The sequence below is a fragment of the Ciona robusta genome, chromosome 7, assembly GCF_009617815.1.
Source record: "Ciona robusta chromosome 7, ASM961781v2".
Classification (NCBI taxonomy): domain Eukaryota; kingdom Metazoa; phylum Chordata; class Ascidiacea; order Phlebobranchia; family Cionidae; genus Ciona; species Ciona robusta.
This window is the reverse complement of record NC_143241.1, coordinates 865,879-883,084: the sequence shown is the minus strand read 5'-3', so window position 1 is coordinate 883,084 and position 17,206 is coordinate 865,879. Positions and strand designations below refer to the sequence as shown.

The window sequence follows — 17,206 nt, the reverse complement described above, 5'->3', positions numbered from 1 at the left end:
TTCTCAGTGCTGATCTGTAACCACATATTATTTAAACATCTCTTAACTTTTGTCTGTTTTAGTATTTTGTTAAGATAATGTAACCTGATAGGTTTGTACGTGCTAAGTTCTGTTCAAACAATATAACCATCTCATATTACACTCTGCTTCTTACAATCCGTGTAGAAGCAACTTTTGTTTTGTGAATGAGATAAAGAAGTTAAACTGTATACCGAGCAATGGTTTCGCAACTGTAGGACCTTCTTCGAATTTACAGAACTTTAGTATATTAAGCAAGTAAGAGCAATATATAGTAGGGTGGCTATGTTTATACTTAATGTCCCATTTAGTAGTCATTAAAGAGAAACCACAGATTTATTTGTTGGTAATTATTAAGAATTAGAAAATAATAAGTTGCTAACGGTTTTCTACACTGCAGCACTACACAATAATAATGAATAAATTCGGAGAAGACGCCTTGGTGAATTCCTTAAAACAAGTTAGTCTTCAAAGACTTCGAACTTTGAAGATGGATATGGAAAAGTTGGCTACTGATTCAAGGATTACACAGGAAACTGATTTCTGGAACTTGATTCACTTTCATGGAATTGAGTACGTTGGTTGGTTGCACGGTTCAAAAGTCACGCTTTTAACTGATGATCATTTCCATACATTCGAGTCAAACTTTGTTTAAACGACTGTTTTTTTCCTGCTAATTTCCTTGTTAATTTGATCTTCGTGATCATATTCGAAGAGGTTAATAAAAATAAGTTTTGTTTCATACACCTTATGCTCGCTTACAAGTTACCATGATGCGTATGTAACCTAAAAGATTGGTTTCTTGGGTATTTTCGGGGGCTGGTTCTTTGTAGGGGGCTGGGACTTTTACACCAACAACATACACTGGAACTTAGAGCGTTAAGATTGAAAAGAAATATTTAACACATGTTCCCCTGGATTTCTGACTTGTTTGTGCATTTCAATTCAGACTTGACGACAGACTGCGGGGCGAGCTTCGACAAACTATCACCGACAACCGAGGTATTAACATTGAAACTGCGATGCGAACGTTGAAGAATGCGCAAAGGAAAACTGGGCGAGATAGTGTGGAGGTTCTGAAACATATATCGGATACATCAACTAAAGTGGCTCCGGAAAACGTGTAAGTTAAGTTATCAGTTCTAAGTAAGCTAAAAACACTACAGTAAGGTGGGGTGAGATAGGTCATGTTTTTATTCTCTATAATCGTCCGTTTTTTGTAATAAAAAAAAGAATATTTATCGATTAAATAATCCGAAAATTTAGGATCTTTATGTGCTAGCGACATCCCATCTTACCCCACAGTTACTGTTATGTTCAAATTGTTCAAAGTCTTTGCGACAAATCTCAGGTTCCTACCATGGCTTGCAAGGGTGGGGGACAATATTGGTATCGTGACTGTGGTAAACAAAGAATACTTAATTATTTATAAACTGTACACTAAAAGTGCGTTGGTAATTGCTAAAACAGAATATTTAAAATATCAGATTTGTATTTTATAGCTAAATGTACATTAGATATAATCTATTATTTCTAAAGTGGTCTCGTGCCAATCGCCACAACACCCGTATTGAACATCGAAGCTGTACAAGCAACTAAAACAACGAGAAACTACAAGTTGGATAAATTTCGAGCAAAGGCTGCCGGTATCGGGAAACTTAAAACAGTTTTTAAACTCGGTGCCTCGGTTCAAGATCCTGAGATCAAGAAAGCCGATGACGTCACTGTGGTGATGAACAAGAAAAGTGAAGAAGAAAATGTTTTGAAGAATGTTGATGTTGGAAGCAGGGATACCAATGATAAAGGTCAACCTAACTTGAAGCATAACTGTATAAAGAAAATAATAACTTTTAATATCAATATTTTTTACTTGTCTCTTCGATTACTATAGCGAAGAATAAAGAATTATAATACATAATACGTCTATATACGGATTTTGTTACATCGGTTAAGACGTTAGACCTAACAAACAATATGCAGCGTGGAGATATTCATTTAAAAATACGTTATTGTTTTAATCTAAAGAAAAATGCAACTAAAATACAATTAAAAACATCTTGTCAATATCCAGAAACATCAGATAAAGAAAAAAGCAAACCACTTGTAAGTCTTGAAGAAAACGAAAATACGAAACCTAAAGAAAAGAAAACAATGAATGACGCAAAAGTTGATGAACCTGCGGAAGAAAATATCATCTCAACAAATCTAACCAACAATACAACAATAGTAAAACTCGAACATCACAACAAACCAATGAAAATACAGCAAGACAAGGCAGGTCATACCAAGGTTCAACCAAATAATGAAAAGAATGCTTCTGTTGAGGAACCTGAGAAACATAAAAATATTGTTCCAATTGCGACACCAACCCAAAATGTTGAGGGAAATATTAAATTGGTTCCTTCTAACGAACCAGAAAACACAATCAGCACGGCAGATAATTCAATTGAAACATTGAATGTGAAAGATGATGACGTAGTCGAACATCAACATCTGCAATCTTGTTTGAACAAAGAGTTAAATACAAACACTGTTACAACAACTACTAATGGCAAGCCTGATGGCGAAGTTTCGCAACAAACCGGTGAGGATTGTTGCGCAAATCCAACCAACCTTGAATGTAACAAGAACAAGAGTGTTTTGGATATTGTAGAAATTGGCGACAAGGAACGCACTGAACAACAGATGGAGAATAATATTTTGAATTCTTTGTGTGCGCATGAAGACCCACCTAAGGAAGATGATATCAACACACCGACATCACCAGATTCCGAAAACATTGAACAAGAGTTAATATGTGATGAGGAGAAATGCCGGGAATCGTTTCAAGCTGTTGGGGACAATAATGAAGTCGTTGATGAAGTTAAAACACCAGGTTCCGCTGAAGACGAACAGCATGATGTATCGCAAATTGACAACAAAGAAGGAAATGAAACAAGTCCACAAGTTTTGGATGATTCTATTGAAGGCGAAACAATTACAAACATCGCTGAAACAAAACAAGTTGTGGAGAATCCAAATGACGAAGTTGCGAAAACTGATGAAATAAAGCTTAATCCAAGCGAGGAAGACCTGGGTGTTTCGCAAGCAGGAGGTTTAAAACTTGGTGAAGAGAGTAAACCATGCGATCGCTCTGATGTGGATTCTATCTCAACTCAGTCATCGTTAGAAGATATGGTTGACCTTGATGATGACATGCAAGATATATCAAACGGACAATGTGAGCAAGTACGAGTAGGGGAAGGGTTTGTTGAACTGTACCCCGGGAAGTTGTTTGGTAAAGATGAGATTTCCATCCACGCAAGGCATACCAAGTCCCAACTTACTATGGAATGGGTGTAAGTAAATAAGTAATTGTCATTGGCTTCGGTTGAATACCCCGTCTAACAAATAGAAGGGTCAGAGTTTATTTTTTATCCTATTTTTCGTTCCATTCGGTGGTAAAGAAATTGTTTTTACAGAATCATATACCCGCATCGCTGGCACTCTAAAAGAACATTGTTAATTTAAATATTACATAATGAAATATGGTGTTTAGCAAATTTCCATACCTTTGTAAGAGCCTTGGACCTACATTTATATGATTATTATTTGCATGCATAAAGGTATGGTTGCAACGTTAGTCATGATCAGTCGCTTGCAGTTGTTGAACCAAACGAACTTGTTTATTACACTGGAAGTATTGTCATACTTTACAACCATCAACGAAAAACACAGCGGCATTATGGTGAACATACTGGAGAAATTACGAGGTAATGCCACACGTTTAAAGGAACGTTAATTATTTATCCTTATATTGCGCGGGGAAACGACAGTCGTTATGACACGGGTGTTTTGTTTTATACACCTCGTGTCAGCTTACGAGTTAGTATATGTAACTTTGTAATTGATTGATTTTTTGTTGTTGTATGGGTGACAAACTAGATGGGCGAAGTAAGCGAGGACAAAGCAAGTTACATTCATTCTCTCTGTTTAGTATCGCTGTACATCCTACTGCTGGGCAAATTGGTTCGGCACAAACCGAGAACAAAGTTTGGGAACGATCCAGCTCACCAAACGAAGACTTTTCCTCCGGGAAAACTCACATTAGAATATGGGATGTTATTACTTTAGAAACTTTACACGTGATTGGAGTTGGAACAATTCGCAACAATGTACAAAGAATGCAATTCCTAAACTTGCCTGTAAGTCAGTAACGGCCATTTTGTATAATTATATTAAACTAAACTCAGTTGCAGATGTCTTATCTGTTTTGCAAAGCAATAGAAACTGAACCGTAGCCTATGAAGCTGATTTTAAAATTATAACTATATGAATAACTGCAATAAACAGTAATGCCATGTAAATTCTCTTAAATCTCATAAGCCATGTTCAATCTTCAGGGATATTTTGTTGTTTTGGAAAACAATGAACAAGCTACTCTAACAGTGTGGGATGGTGGGTGTATGGTGACAAGTATGGACACATTTAACGCAATAAAACCAAACACGGATGTTGCAATAAATGAAGGACAACCTGAGATAGAACCAACATCTTCAAAATCGTGTATGTTTCCTACTTTTTATGTTTATTATAATGAATAAATGTAACTTATTTATTCTCGCGTGGCTGGAAAACGACAGTCTGTATAACACGGGTGATCTGCTTCATACATCTTGTGACAGCTTATAGTTACCATACGTAAATTTGTTTGCGAATATGTTAATAGAGTTTTAATGTTTTTTTGGGGAAATGCATGGTCAATTTAGACAATTATTTATACTGATCACTGGGTTGGAACAGCTACTGTTAAGTGTGGCCACAAACGCCCACAATAGTAGCAGCACCGAGCCTTGAATCCATAACCCCGTTGGTCTAGCGGAAGACGTGCTATATACGCACTATATAACGACTGTAGATTTTATTTAATATATAATATAAGCAGGTACTTCGGCCGGTATAAGATCCATCACTGCAAGCTTGACCGCGGATGGAGGTTTTGTTACAGCGGGAAAACAAAATATTTTATTTTGGAATGTTTCCAATGATTTCAGCGCGATAGATGATAATATGGAACCGACAATATCTGGACCTGTGGAGTGAGTATGAGTGTGGTAATAATGGAATTTATGGTGGGATGGGTAATATGGGACACGGGGTAAAACGAGACTAACAGGTCGTAACAATAATTATTTTATAAGACCGTTTTTTTCAGAATGATACAACCTCATCCACACGTATTAAATGTTAGTACGATATAAAAATATAGTGGAATATGTGCTAATGATACCCATCTTACCCCGAAGTAGCTGTAATAACAGCTAAACTATCTTTATATTTAGGGGCGATTTCGGGAAAAACTTTTTCCGAGCTGAGTATTTGACTTGTTGTCAGGCCACCACACGATTTTTGAATGGTAGTATTGTAACGGGGGATTCTAACGGAACTTTACTTGTGTGGTCGGAGGAAAACAAAGTTGCAACGAAGGGTTTTTCGCACGCCCATGAATGCCATCTTTCTGCTGTGTGCGTCAACAGCGATGGTAAATACCCATAAACTAGATGACTTATAATAATATTACTATTAAAATAGACCACACACATATATTACTGTGGGGTAACATGGGATACCTTTATTTAATAAATTATGTTTCCTGATCGTGGTTTTACCAATTAATGTTCTATTAGAGTGACCGGAGTACGTGAATATAATTCTGTAAATATTGTTTGTTTACCACCCAATGGGACCATAAATGAAGATGAAAACATTTTTCATCTTTCCCCACTGAATATTGCAAAACACAAAGTTACAAAACATATTATATAGATTAAATTATATACGTGTTAAAGTCAAATATTCCTAAATGTTTTTTTTTTATGTTGCAGGTTTAATATTCACAGCTGGTTCACGTGACCGGCTCGTTAAAGCTTTCAACGCTCGCAAGTCTAAACTGGAATGTTGGGGTTCGATTGAGATACCTACAAGAGCAGGGTCTGCAAACGCTCTTGCTTTCGTTGATGATTATCTTTTTGTGGCAACCGAGTATCAATTCATATTATCCGTTCATGTGAACTGCAGTCAAAGACCTGTGTTTAAAGTGGTTAACGATGTATCAGCAAGCCAGGCAAAGGCATCAGCCCATAGGTACGGGCATCGAATCCCGGTGGCGATGTCAAACTTAAGAAATCAATCACAACTAACAACAGATGAAAGCGGAACATCCACGGATTCAAGTTGGGAGGAATTAGAAGCAGCAAGAGGGTTTGAAAGTGGTGTCACGTGTGTTGGTTCAATGGCCTGTATGAGGGTAAAACACAGCAGGCGGAAAAAAGGTAATTTAAGTTGATTCGGTCAATATATTAATTTTTTGTTTTATAGGCAAAGGTGTGGTTATGTGAGATTTCTATGAATAAATGTGATTTATGCCGGTATGACGGGGTAATGATAGTCGTTGTTGTCTTCACCTTGTGCCAGCTTATCAATTATTTTCACGTTTTTTTATTCATCTTGGCAGCTACACATTCGTTATAACACGGGTGTTCTGTTTTATACACCTCGTTCTCGAGTTATACATGAAATAGTAATATATATTTTTGTAACAAATGCTGGATGACAATTTAGACAACCCAAAATTAGGTCGTAGCATAACATTTATTTTTCTTTAATCTACATAAATGTATTTACGTAAGACTTTATATTGTTTCGTCAGTTAGTATTACAATTACCCATTATTCCAGTTGCATCATCCGAAGTGGAACAATCGAAACCATGTCATCCAGAAACCCAAGTTAGTTTCACAACAATGAAAGAAAGCAAGCGCGCTGGGTAAAAATTTATTCTTTGAAAATAGAGATTTTTTTACTTAAGTGTACAAAAGACGGGTTTCTCAATAAACTGAGTTTCAATGCATACATGGACAAGAATCCACGATTTTATTCAAGTAGTTTTCACCAGCAGCATATTTTAACGACTGTCTTTGTTGCTAATTTGTTGTTTTAATTAATCTGGCCTTAGTTACTGTGGTGGAAGAAAAAAATAAAATTATATATTTGTTGTTGTCTAAAACTTCTTACATCACTAAAGATGGTTTTAACTTTTTATACCGAAATAAAAAATAATTATAAGGATTGGTTAAACTGTTTGTACTAAAACTTCAACATTTAAATTAGAGTTGGCCAGTATTCCTACGACCGTGGGAAAACCCCTAAACAAAGAAAGCATTACGCATGGCAGAAAGATAAATCTCGTGCAAGTATTTTGTTTGAATCAAAACACAACAGCCTTCCTACAACTCCCCGCTTGTGGGCGCACGAGAGAATTTTACAAAAGTAAGAATTTCCTCCTTTGTGCTACTTTAACGAGCGCGTATAATAAGCAGACTGTATTTGAATATAGTACGTTGGGATAAAGTAAGATATTATCAACATGAATATTCTTTGTTTACTACCAAATCGAACGAAAAATAGAAATCTACTGCATGTGTTGGTGAATGAATTTAACCATAAACTGTGTTAAATCTCAAACCACTTCACCAACAATATTGTTCCAGGGAGAAAAGTAAGAAGGAGGAATTAACAAAACGACTTTGTCCACCATTTGCATCAAGCAACCATGTTTATCACCACCATGTTTTTATCGAGAAAAATAGAATATGTGGTGACGTCATCGTGACGTCATCCACAAATGGCTGGTTATTCTTACTAAGTTCAACAGAACGCAGGTAAAAGTTGTTGAATATAAAATATCTAAACAATTTGTACAAAACGGCTTTTATAAATGAATGTAACTTAATGTAGCGGGTAACGACAGTCGTTGTAACGTAGGTGTTCTGTTTCATACACCTCGTGCCTGCTGAAGAGTTACCACACACCTTACTTTGTGGGCATGGTTTTCGGTGTCGCCGACAACTTAGACAACTATCACAGCAGCGACTAGCTTTGATCCAGTAAACTCTATAACCACTTTGCCGTATCCTAACCGGTACATTATTCTCATATAGCGTCGTAGGGCGATGTAAATTACCTACAGCTGGTGACGTCATATCACTAGATTGCTGCAGTAGAAGGAACCTTGTAGTGGTTGGTACCGACACCGGCTCTGTGGTAGTTGTTCGTGTGAATCTCAATGATTTCGAGGTGAAATATCTTTCGTCATTGTTTCAACTTCTGTGAACTTGACTTAGGAAACAATTGGAGCGTATTCATATTTATTTAGGGATATTTTCGACTTTGTCATATCTCGATATCTGCTTATTTTGCTTTATTATTTGAACAACTTTGAATGCCGCTTTAGTGTTTCTTATATTTAAGCATATATAAAACAACAAATATGTTATAAGAAATGTTTTTTTACTAGATTTACCCTCAAACCAAATACAAATGCTTACGCGGGGGAAACCCCTCTATTGTTAGCGTTAAATTCTCACCAAGCGGGAGGAAAATAGCGGTTTCTGTTGGCTATGATGTTGTTATCTTGTCTGTTCGAAGAGATTCCGTTTCGGAATTTGGAAGGTAAGTCTGCAGTTATATACAAAGTTAGTATAGACCAAGTTAAGAAACGGCGCTCGTGTCCGCCATTACGGAGCCCACAGAGCGTGAATCGCCTATACAAATGCATGGTCGGCATGTGTTCATTTAGTTCTTGTAAGCGATACAAAGCTAAAAAACACGTATAGCGATTGTTTTAACATTTAAAATATAATTTCTAATACAAATCTTGTTATACAATATAAAATCTAGGAATTAATGTGAAGTAAATTAGTATTTTGACTGGTTTTCGGCGTACAGTGTGGTTTAACAGGGTACTTTACGTTGGCGATTAAGACTAGCAGCAATCAGCTTAGTTTACATAATAGTATATGATCATACCTACGAATCTACACAGCCATTCTTTACTACATTTATAATCCAACATGAGTGGACATGCAGCTGCAAACTGCTTAAGTACTAGCAGACAAGGTGTTCGCGTTTTCCGATTTCATAAAGACCTGGAACGCAGAAAAGGTAGCTTACTAATTCAAGCAGAGGACCAAAAATAGTAACTTAGTATTGTTTCCTCAATGTCACTTCGATATTAGGCAAATTTTACAAAGATACCTCAAGTTTTGTTGCCGGGTATACGTGTTAAGTTTGTGAGCCAAAAAGTAAAATCACGCCAATTTACATGCAAAACTGCAGCTAGATAGACCAGTGTATGTTAATGTTATGCGTTTTTGTTTGTATTTTTATATTTTAAACATGCTATTTTATGTTTTTATTTGGTATACTTGATATTTTCTGTTTTTTACTCTTTAATTGATTGAGGGTTTAATAAAAGTTGATTATTTTTGTGAGGTTTATTATTGTAATAAGATATAACATTAGTAGAAAGCCATTTAACGCGCAGAAGTGCTTAGTTCTAAAAAATACGCAATATTTAGACGTTAAACAGCACCCAGCAATGATAAAATGCTATGCCGTGGGCTCCGTAATGGCTGCGACTATGACGTCACAGACGCGCGACAATAGAAAACAAAACTCATTGTTTTACAATCCGTTTCCTAACTTGTCTATACTAACTTTGGTTATATATAATAAGTGTCCCATCTTACCCCACTCTACCATAGCGCCTCTCCAACACCGGCTATAATGATTTAAACAGCTTTTACTCATAACCAAACAAAAAGTATATAACGGGAAATGGCTCATAAAGAATGTTGAACTATCATGGGGTAAAACGGGATACCCTTTTTTCTGGTCAAACGGATACCGTTACCACCTAAAAAAGTCACAAGACTTCGGATCTTACCTCACTCTACTACAATGTGGATGTAATACTGGTTTATTTGCGTCTATACGTGTAATATATTGATTTAATTTGCTTACACCAATTTACTAATAAAGAGGTTTTGCTTTAACATTCTAATTCCAATTCATATAGTTTTTTCATCTACAGATGTGTTGGACATCAGAACTCCAATATATCTGGTGTGGATTGGTCAAGAAAGAAACATTCCAACAATTATTACTTACGATCGTCGTCGTTACTACCAAGTAATTGCAAAGTAGATTATTGTTTTTATTATTTTCCAATTACCACTTAATTTGTTTAAAATAATGACATCTAAATATGGTTAAATTGTTGAAAAATGCGTTTAGCACCACGAATTTATTTGACACTTTTACTCAAGTAGCTTTTACCTGTAGCGTATTTTTAACAACTTTTGTTTTGCTGCTTAATCCCTATAGTTAAATTAATATCTTTAAACATATAATATAAAAAAATAATGAATTTATATGTTATAAACTGCAGAGCCAGAGTTGAAATCATGGCTTATAACCGAAGATGCCGTGAAAGAAGTCGCTGACGTGTCCCACGTGACTGCATGGTTGACTAACTCTTGCTATCTCGATTATTCCACAAAAGGTTTCTTGAAATTAAATATAAAGACGTATTTGATGTATTTAGCTTTGTGCATGCAGGAATATGGGAGGTCTATTCACCAAATGAAGTCAAGTCTCTAGACATCAGCACGCTATCAACAGATCCTGATATTTCTCTCGATAAAAACAATGACGTCACTAACCCGTCATTGATGCGGACCCTCGTCATAGGTGACGTCACAGGGAATATTTGTTGTCAAACTTATCCATGCACTTCATGGAAACAACAAGCGACGTTGAAAAGGTGATTTGTTGTCAAACTTTTTCGTTTATGAGTGCAGCAACACTTGTATTTTGAAGCTTTTATTCAAATAGTGTTCACCCGCAGCGTATTTATAAACGACTTACGATTTTTTATTATGTCCATTTTCTTCATTGGTTCAATTTTTTGAATATTGTATTTGCGAAACAAAAAGTAAACAGTCTTAGGCTAGGATACCAACCTATGTACCAGTTTTACGGTGGAATAATTACCATCAACTAATAACCAGTATTTGGTGACCTGATTTGCATTACTATAATAGTAGGGTGGGGGAAGATGGGACACATTTTCATTCTATTTTCTCGTCCAATTTGGTGGGAAGCATATAAAATTTAAAGAATTATGAAACCTTATCCTCACGACTCCCATATACCGATGTTAAGTGTATAAAACACGATCAGGATGTTTGGATATCATGTGCTAAAGGTGTCCCATCTTCCCTCATCCTACTGTATATTAACCCCTGCATTATATAAACACTAACGTTGTTTGGACAGTTCCCACCATTCGTCAGCGGTGACGTGTTTAAATGTTCTACCAAACCAAAGAACAATCGTCACAACATCTGAGTTCGATAAGAATCTTATCCAATGGACTTTGGATGCGAGTTGAACAAATGTAACTTGTTTATCCCGACATGGCGGGGCAACGATAGTTGGTACAGTAGAATGGGGGGAGATGGGACACTTTTTAACTCTATTTTCTCGTCCCAATTAGTAGTAAACAAAGAACATTTAAAGAAATATCAAACTATGTCCTCATGACTCTTATAAACCGTTGTTAATTATTTAAAATACGATCAGGATATCTGGATATTATGTGCTAAAGGTGTCCCATTTCCCCCCACCCTACTATATAACACGGGTGTTCTATTTCATCGACCTTATGCCTACTTATGAGTTGATCACGTATTGTACCTTGTGGGTATGTTTTTTTATGTGTGGCTGATAATTTGGACAACCCATTAGTGACCACTGGGTTGGAAAAATTGCCGTTAAGTGCCTTGCCCAAGGACACATACGCCCACAATGGTTGGATGAAATTTTGTTTACATCAGTTTCGTTTTCGAAGGAGTTATAACTAGAACTCATCGTAATATTATCTTGATAAATTGTTTTGTGTTCCGTATTTGCACTTATGTACAACTGCAATATGTAGGTATGAAAGTCTTATTATTCACATATTAAATTTGGTGTTGTGGTTTCTAATGCAAGCATAACTTTAAAAACTATTTTTTTTTCAAAGTTGATTTTTAATCAAATACAAATGTTTTCATGTAACTTAAAAGTGATTCGCAATAAGTGAATAAATGCCCTTCCCTTATTCAGGATTAAACTGAAACATCCTTGACTTCATACTATGTGTGTTAAAGGAGAAACATACTTCCATACCTTGCGTATAACTTACGTCTATCGCCTGCAGTCAGAATACGTTTGTGACGTTATAATTGTGTTATTATGACGTAAGGAACTCCCCTTTAAACCGCTCTACGTCATTTTCAGCCAGAAGCAATTCTACGAACATGCGACGCTGACGCAATTACTGTATCATAGGCGTGTTTCAAATTGCACGAAATGTTATAATGTTTAAATTAGCCCCCCCCCCACCTTTTTACAGTTTACTTTTATTTAAATTTAAATATACAAGAATATTTTAAATTACTTTGAAATGTACACTTTACAGAATAATTTTGAAACAGCAAAAAAATCAATTTAAATTACAATATGTAACATTTCGTTAGCTTGAACAACTGAATACATAAGTGCAAATATGTTTACCTTAAATAGACCAGAAAAATCCCGTATCAGCAATTTATCGACAACAGAAAACAAAACACAAGGAACATCTATAAACTGTACATCTATTTTTGCAATAAATATTGACAAAACACTTTTTTGCAGTTTCTCTCGTTTTTCTTTCAAAACAGTCGAGTTATAACGCTCGAATTATTGGTTCATTTATTTGCTATTGTTGTTGATTCGTTGTTCATTCTCGTAAGATGTGCTCGTTGTATCCGTGGCTTTCACTGAATATTCATCGGTTACCGACTTACTTCGTCCTTCACTAGTAACAGCTGTCGACGCAGATAAAGATCTTTTCCCGTCATTATTTGCATCACGGATTTTCGCCGATTTCTTTGATGCGTTAGATTTCCAATAATCGGCGCGTCGCTTCGATGCTCGGTCCTGGTGCTCGAACATGGCGGTGACGGATTCGAAACAGCAAGGTCGTAGCATGTCCACACACAACTTAAAGCAAGCTTCACGGAATTCCTTGTTGCAAACATTGTAGATGATGACGTTAAAAAAACTCCCGGACACTAATAGAATAGTAGTGACGTAGTAGGCGATGGATTTTGCTTTTGACGGACACTTCTCATTTCCAGAAGGTAAGAAGGTAACAATAACAACAAACACGGGCAGCACTGTGATTGTGAAGAGAAGTAGAACGACGGCAACGGTTCGACGAATGTCACGGTCGACACGGTTCAGTGCTTTCGTAGATCGGACGCTTTGTCTTCGCGCATCACGCATATGACGCAACATACGCATGCTCTCACACGACGTCATGATGGTTAAGATCCATGTGATAATGAAGGGTAATCCCCACACGAACACCGCGTACAACACTCCGTGTAAATATCTGGAGAATAAATGATCAAGTATTTAGAAAACTTGCTTCAAGTCAGTGGTCATTTATGAGTTTTCTAAACTGTCAGTCATATTACAACATCCAGGAAAATAACTACCTATAAAGTAACATACTTGGTAACTCGTAAACTGACACGAGGGGTATAAAACAGAACACACGTAACGACTGTCGTTTTCCGGCCACACGAAAGTAAATAAGTTACATTCAAGTTTTAATTCAACCAACGCACAATAAATTCTATAAAACACGGAGAGAGTTCTCACCTTTGTATCGAAGCTTGTCCTTCAGTTCCCTGTTATCACAATTGTTATTAAAAGCGATCGTTGTATTTGATTATAAATAATGACTGTAAATCAATTACAAACATTACTAGTAACATGCTTATAATTACAATAAATACTACTGGGTACATTTAAACGAAACATCATTAACTTACCGGTATAGGCTTAAGGTATGGCATATACATAAAGGTGAAATACACGAGTCTGTATTCCAGAAAGTCTTTTGCTAATATAGGTAGAGCGGACACGGCCAATCCAATAATCCAAATAAACGCCACAAGAAACAAAGCTCTTGGTGTCGTCATAATATCACCTACTCTATACTTGACTGGCCATCGCACTGACAAATAGCTGTCGATTGTGAGCAGAAACAACCTGGAAAAACAGAATTATGTAAAGTTAACGTAAATAATTCTTTTCAAACGTTTTAGTTTATAAACTAAATAAACTAAAACTTATTTTTTCCACTCAAGTCAAGTTGTTTGTGCACATAAATTTTCATTTTCCTGAAGTATATATATATACATATATGTGCAATTTACCACAAAAAAGAGAAACGACATATTTTATTTTAGAACATCGTTTAGATTTAAATATTCTTGGCATATTCATTTGAAAATGATTTGATTTTATTTAATAAAAATACGCGTATGTTGTTTCAAATTTGATTTAAATTAGAAAAAAAGTAATTTAAAGAAACTTTAGAGCAAACTCACCCGAATACTGTTGTTGTTGAAGAGATTATCCCCACAATGCCAAAGATTGCGCCTTCTACAGTAGTGTGCTCACTATACAACATCAGTTGTTTGTAATCTGATTGCTGGTATTTGATCCCGTTCAATATGTTGTGTGCAACCGATGGTAGGACAAGCAAACCCATTAATAAATCTATGGGATGTGTTTTATAATTCGTTAGTTAAATGAATGTTGCTATCCTCGCATGACGGGCAAGGATAGTCGTTATAACACAGATGTTTTGTGTCATACACTACGTGCCCATTTACCAGTTGTCAGTACCAACTGTACGGGAAAATAAAAGAGAAAAACGAATATGCTTGCTTAGATCAGATTAAACAAAAAAACAAATAGGAAGTTAGCAGCGATAGTCGTTAACACTTTAAGAGTAAAAATCCTCAAATAAAAGCGCGGCTGCTAAACCAACAATATTGTAAAAATTTTCAGTCATTATATTTTTTCAGCAAATTGAACGTTTACCTGAAACTGCCAGAGATACTTTGAAATATCCGTGTGGTTTTCGTAGAGAACGAGTTCGCATCGTCACCACGATGATCAAAACATTACTGAGCACGATCACGATGGATAAGATGATGACGATGGCTACTAACAAACCAACCACTGGTTTATGACAAGTCACGGCCGTTAGTTCCGATTTCTCGTTTATTCGTAATCCGATACTGCATGCGGGAAATACCCCACACTGAGAATTTGGGTTTAGAATGTAAGGTATTGTTATTGTTTTTGGGTCAGAAGTAGATGTGACGTCACCAGCACCTGACGTTGGATCGTATGGAGGTTCTGTTGGTTTGAGAAGAATATATTAACACACAATGTGAATGTAATTCGCACGACGGGGCAACGACGGTAACTATATCACGGATGTTCTGTTTTTATACCACGTGTCCGCTTATGAATTACTATGTATATGTAATTTTGGAGGTGATGGTTTTTGAAGTTTTTTTTGTTTTTTGAAATCTATAGCTGACAATTTAGACAAGGGACATCCTTAAGTTACCACTGCGTTGTAGAAATTGCTGTTTCATTCTCAAACAAACGAAAGCTGGACAAAGATAGAGGTCGCATTAAACGTGACATGCCTACGCAACAAGCGTGTCCAGACGACATGCTACGTAACAATGTACACGTACAAACCACTGTGTGACGTAAGAATCGCATCTAAACTGACATAAGCGGATGTGGCGGGGTTGCTTGCACAGGGCAAGAAGTTAATTATGGAATGTATGCCAAATATGGGCATTGCTATTAATCAAATAAACTTTCGGACGTGAGGATGCATGAATATATTGAACGTTATTAATGAATCAATTACAATACATTAGAAATTAAATCGTAATAATTTGTATCAGATTAAAGTAAATAGTTGCTATATAGTAGGCCGGGGTAAGATGGGATATTCCTTTTTATCGTCCCATTCGGTAGTAAACAAAGGATATTTACAGATTATATATCTGTAGCCTCACGATTCGATTCTAAAAGAGCGTTGTTAACTGTTAAAACCACGATTAGCAAATGCGGGATTTAGGTGCTAACGCTATCCCATTTTACCCCACTGTAAAATATTTTACATTTACTTACCAACAATAATTTGGTTTCGGTTCGGATTTACTGGCTGTGTTGTTGTAACTTCGGTAGATTGGTCGCCTACGCGGTTAATATTCTGCAAATAACCCGGAGGTATTGCTGACGGTGGCATCAATGCTGTTTAACAAGTTGTACAAATTATTATCTATAAGGGTCTAGACTATTAGGAGGGCCAACAATACATTAATAAAAGAAAAATCCTTCAAAATAATTACCAACAAAGTTACGTGGTAAGTTGTAAGTGGGCACGAGGTGTAGGAAGTTAAACACCTGTGTTATAACGACTGTTGTTGCCCCGCCACACGAGGGTAAATAAGTTAATAAATAAAACACATATAAAAGTGAATAATAATGCTTACCTAAAAACAATGTTCTGTTGTTAAGAATATCAGTCAGTTGTTGAAAGTACAATGGTTGTTGTACTGCTATGGGGAGTAAACGACTATCCTGAAACATGCGTGTTGGTGTTAATATGGAGTTTACATAAAGTGATGTAACATAACATTTATTTTATATTCGAGTGCGACAGCGAAGATTAAATTAATTAATACAACGAAGAGAAAGAAGTCAGCAGCAAAACGACCACTGCTTTTTAGAGATCAATAAAAAATAGTTTTAATCACCGTTGCTGTCGTGTTGTTTCTAGTGGATGAATCGGTGCTTTTTAATGTGCTGTTATATATCAAGAGTATTATGTGCTGATCAGCAGGTGAGAGCGTTCCGTTTATTATAAGAACTGGTGTATCTACTGGAGGTGGCATTGCTAGGTTTGTACCTCCACGGGGGTCGAAGTTAATAACAGTAGATTGCGTTGGTAGAATATATAACAAAACTGCGAGACCGATCAACAAGTTCACATTGTTGTTCATGGTGTTTGTTGCAACACACTATATATCAGTTACTATAACCTGAGAAAAAATATCTTTTTATTACTAGAATCAAGCGCCAAACAAATCAAAATAAAGTTCAACAAATTCGTTTGAATATATTTCGTCTAAATGACGTCATTGGTCTCTTATTCAAATAAAATGGGTATTTAAACAAAAAACCTGACTTAAATAAAAATCCTTAAACATGTCTCAAAATTTACTCAAGCACCTATAACTCTTGTAATGCATCTGCCGCACTAGATGATGGTTAACAACATATGAATCAACTTTAAACCCGGAGAAGGAACTGAGTTTCACCAAATCGCCTGAGGCATAAAAACCGATTAAAGATATTTTAAGACAGTAACAACAACAGTAAGATGC

The 17,206-nt window shown here is 36.1% G+C and overlaps 2 protein-coding genes across 4 annotated transcripts; one reads left to right on the top strand and one right to left on the bottom strand.

The window, feature by feature from the left end:
* Positions 1 to 134: 134 nt before the first annotated feature.
* Positions 135 to 12,353, top strand: LOC149733278 (uncharacterized). Of its 3 annotated transcripts, none has more exons than XM_089881013.1 (20): positions 135 to 276; positions 419 to 591; positions 968 to 1,141; positions 1,558 to 1,823; positions 2,090 to 3,356; positions 3,624 to 3,770; positions 3,995 to 4,202; positions 4,401 to 4,563; positions 4,940 to 5,096; positions 5,340 to 5,539; positions 5,883 to 6,329; positions 6,735 to 6,822; positions 7,167 to 7,325; positions 7,547 to 7,717; positions 7,997 to 8,132; positions 8,353 to 8,507; positions 9,931 to 10,028; positions 10,288 to 10,401; positions 10,458 to 10,662; positions 11,178 to 12,353. In XM_089881013.1, exons 2-20 carry the CDS (start codon positions 434 to 436, stop codon positions 11,290 to 11,292), a joined length of 4,428 nt encoding a protein of 1,475 aa, XP_089737139.1. In that variant the 5' UTR covers positions 135 to 276; positions 419 to 433; the 3' UTR covers positions 11,293 to 12,353. The 3 variants fall into 3 exon arrangements, with proteins under 3 accessions (XP_089737139.1, XP_089737137.1, XP_089737136.1); XM_089881011.1 differs by having other exon boundaries at positions 226 to 364; positions 4,943 to 5,096; XM_089881010.1 differs by having other exon boundaries at positions 226 to 364.
* LOC149733277 (uncharacterized) lies at positions 12,287 to 16,892 on the bottom strand. Its single transcript, XM_089881025.1, has 8 exons — positions 16,577 to 16,892; positions 16,313 to 16,400; positions 15,948 to 16,070; positions 14,829 to 15,149; positions 14,330 to 14,501; positions 13,769 to 13,988; positions 13,596 to 13,624; positions 12,287 to 13,323 (listed from the first exon to the last, which is right to left on the bottom strand). The coding sequence occupies exons 1-8, from the start codon at positions 16,820 to 16,822 to the stop codon at positions 12,639 to 12,641; spliced, it is 1,884 nt and encodes a 627-aa protein (XP_089737151.1). The 5' UTR covers positions 16,823 to 16,892; the 3' UTR covers positions 12,287 to 12,638.
* Between the last annotated feature and the right edge of the window lie 314 nt (positions 16,893 to 17,206).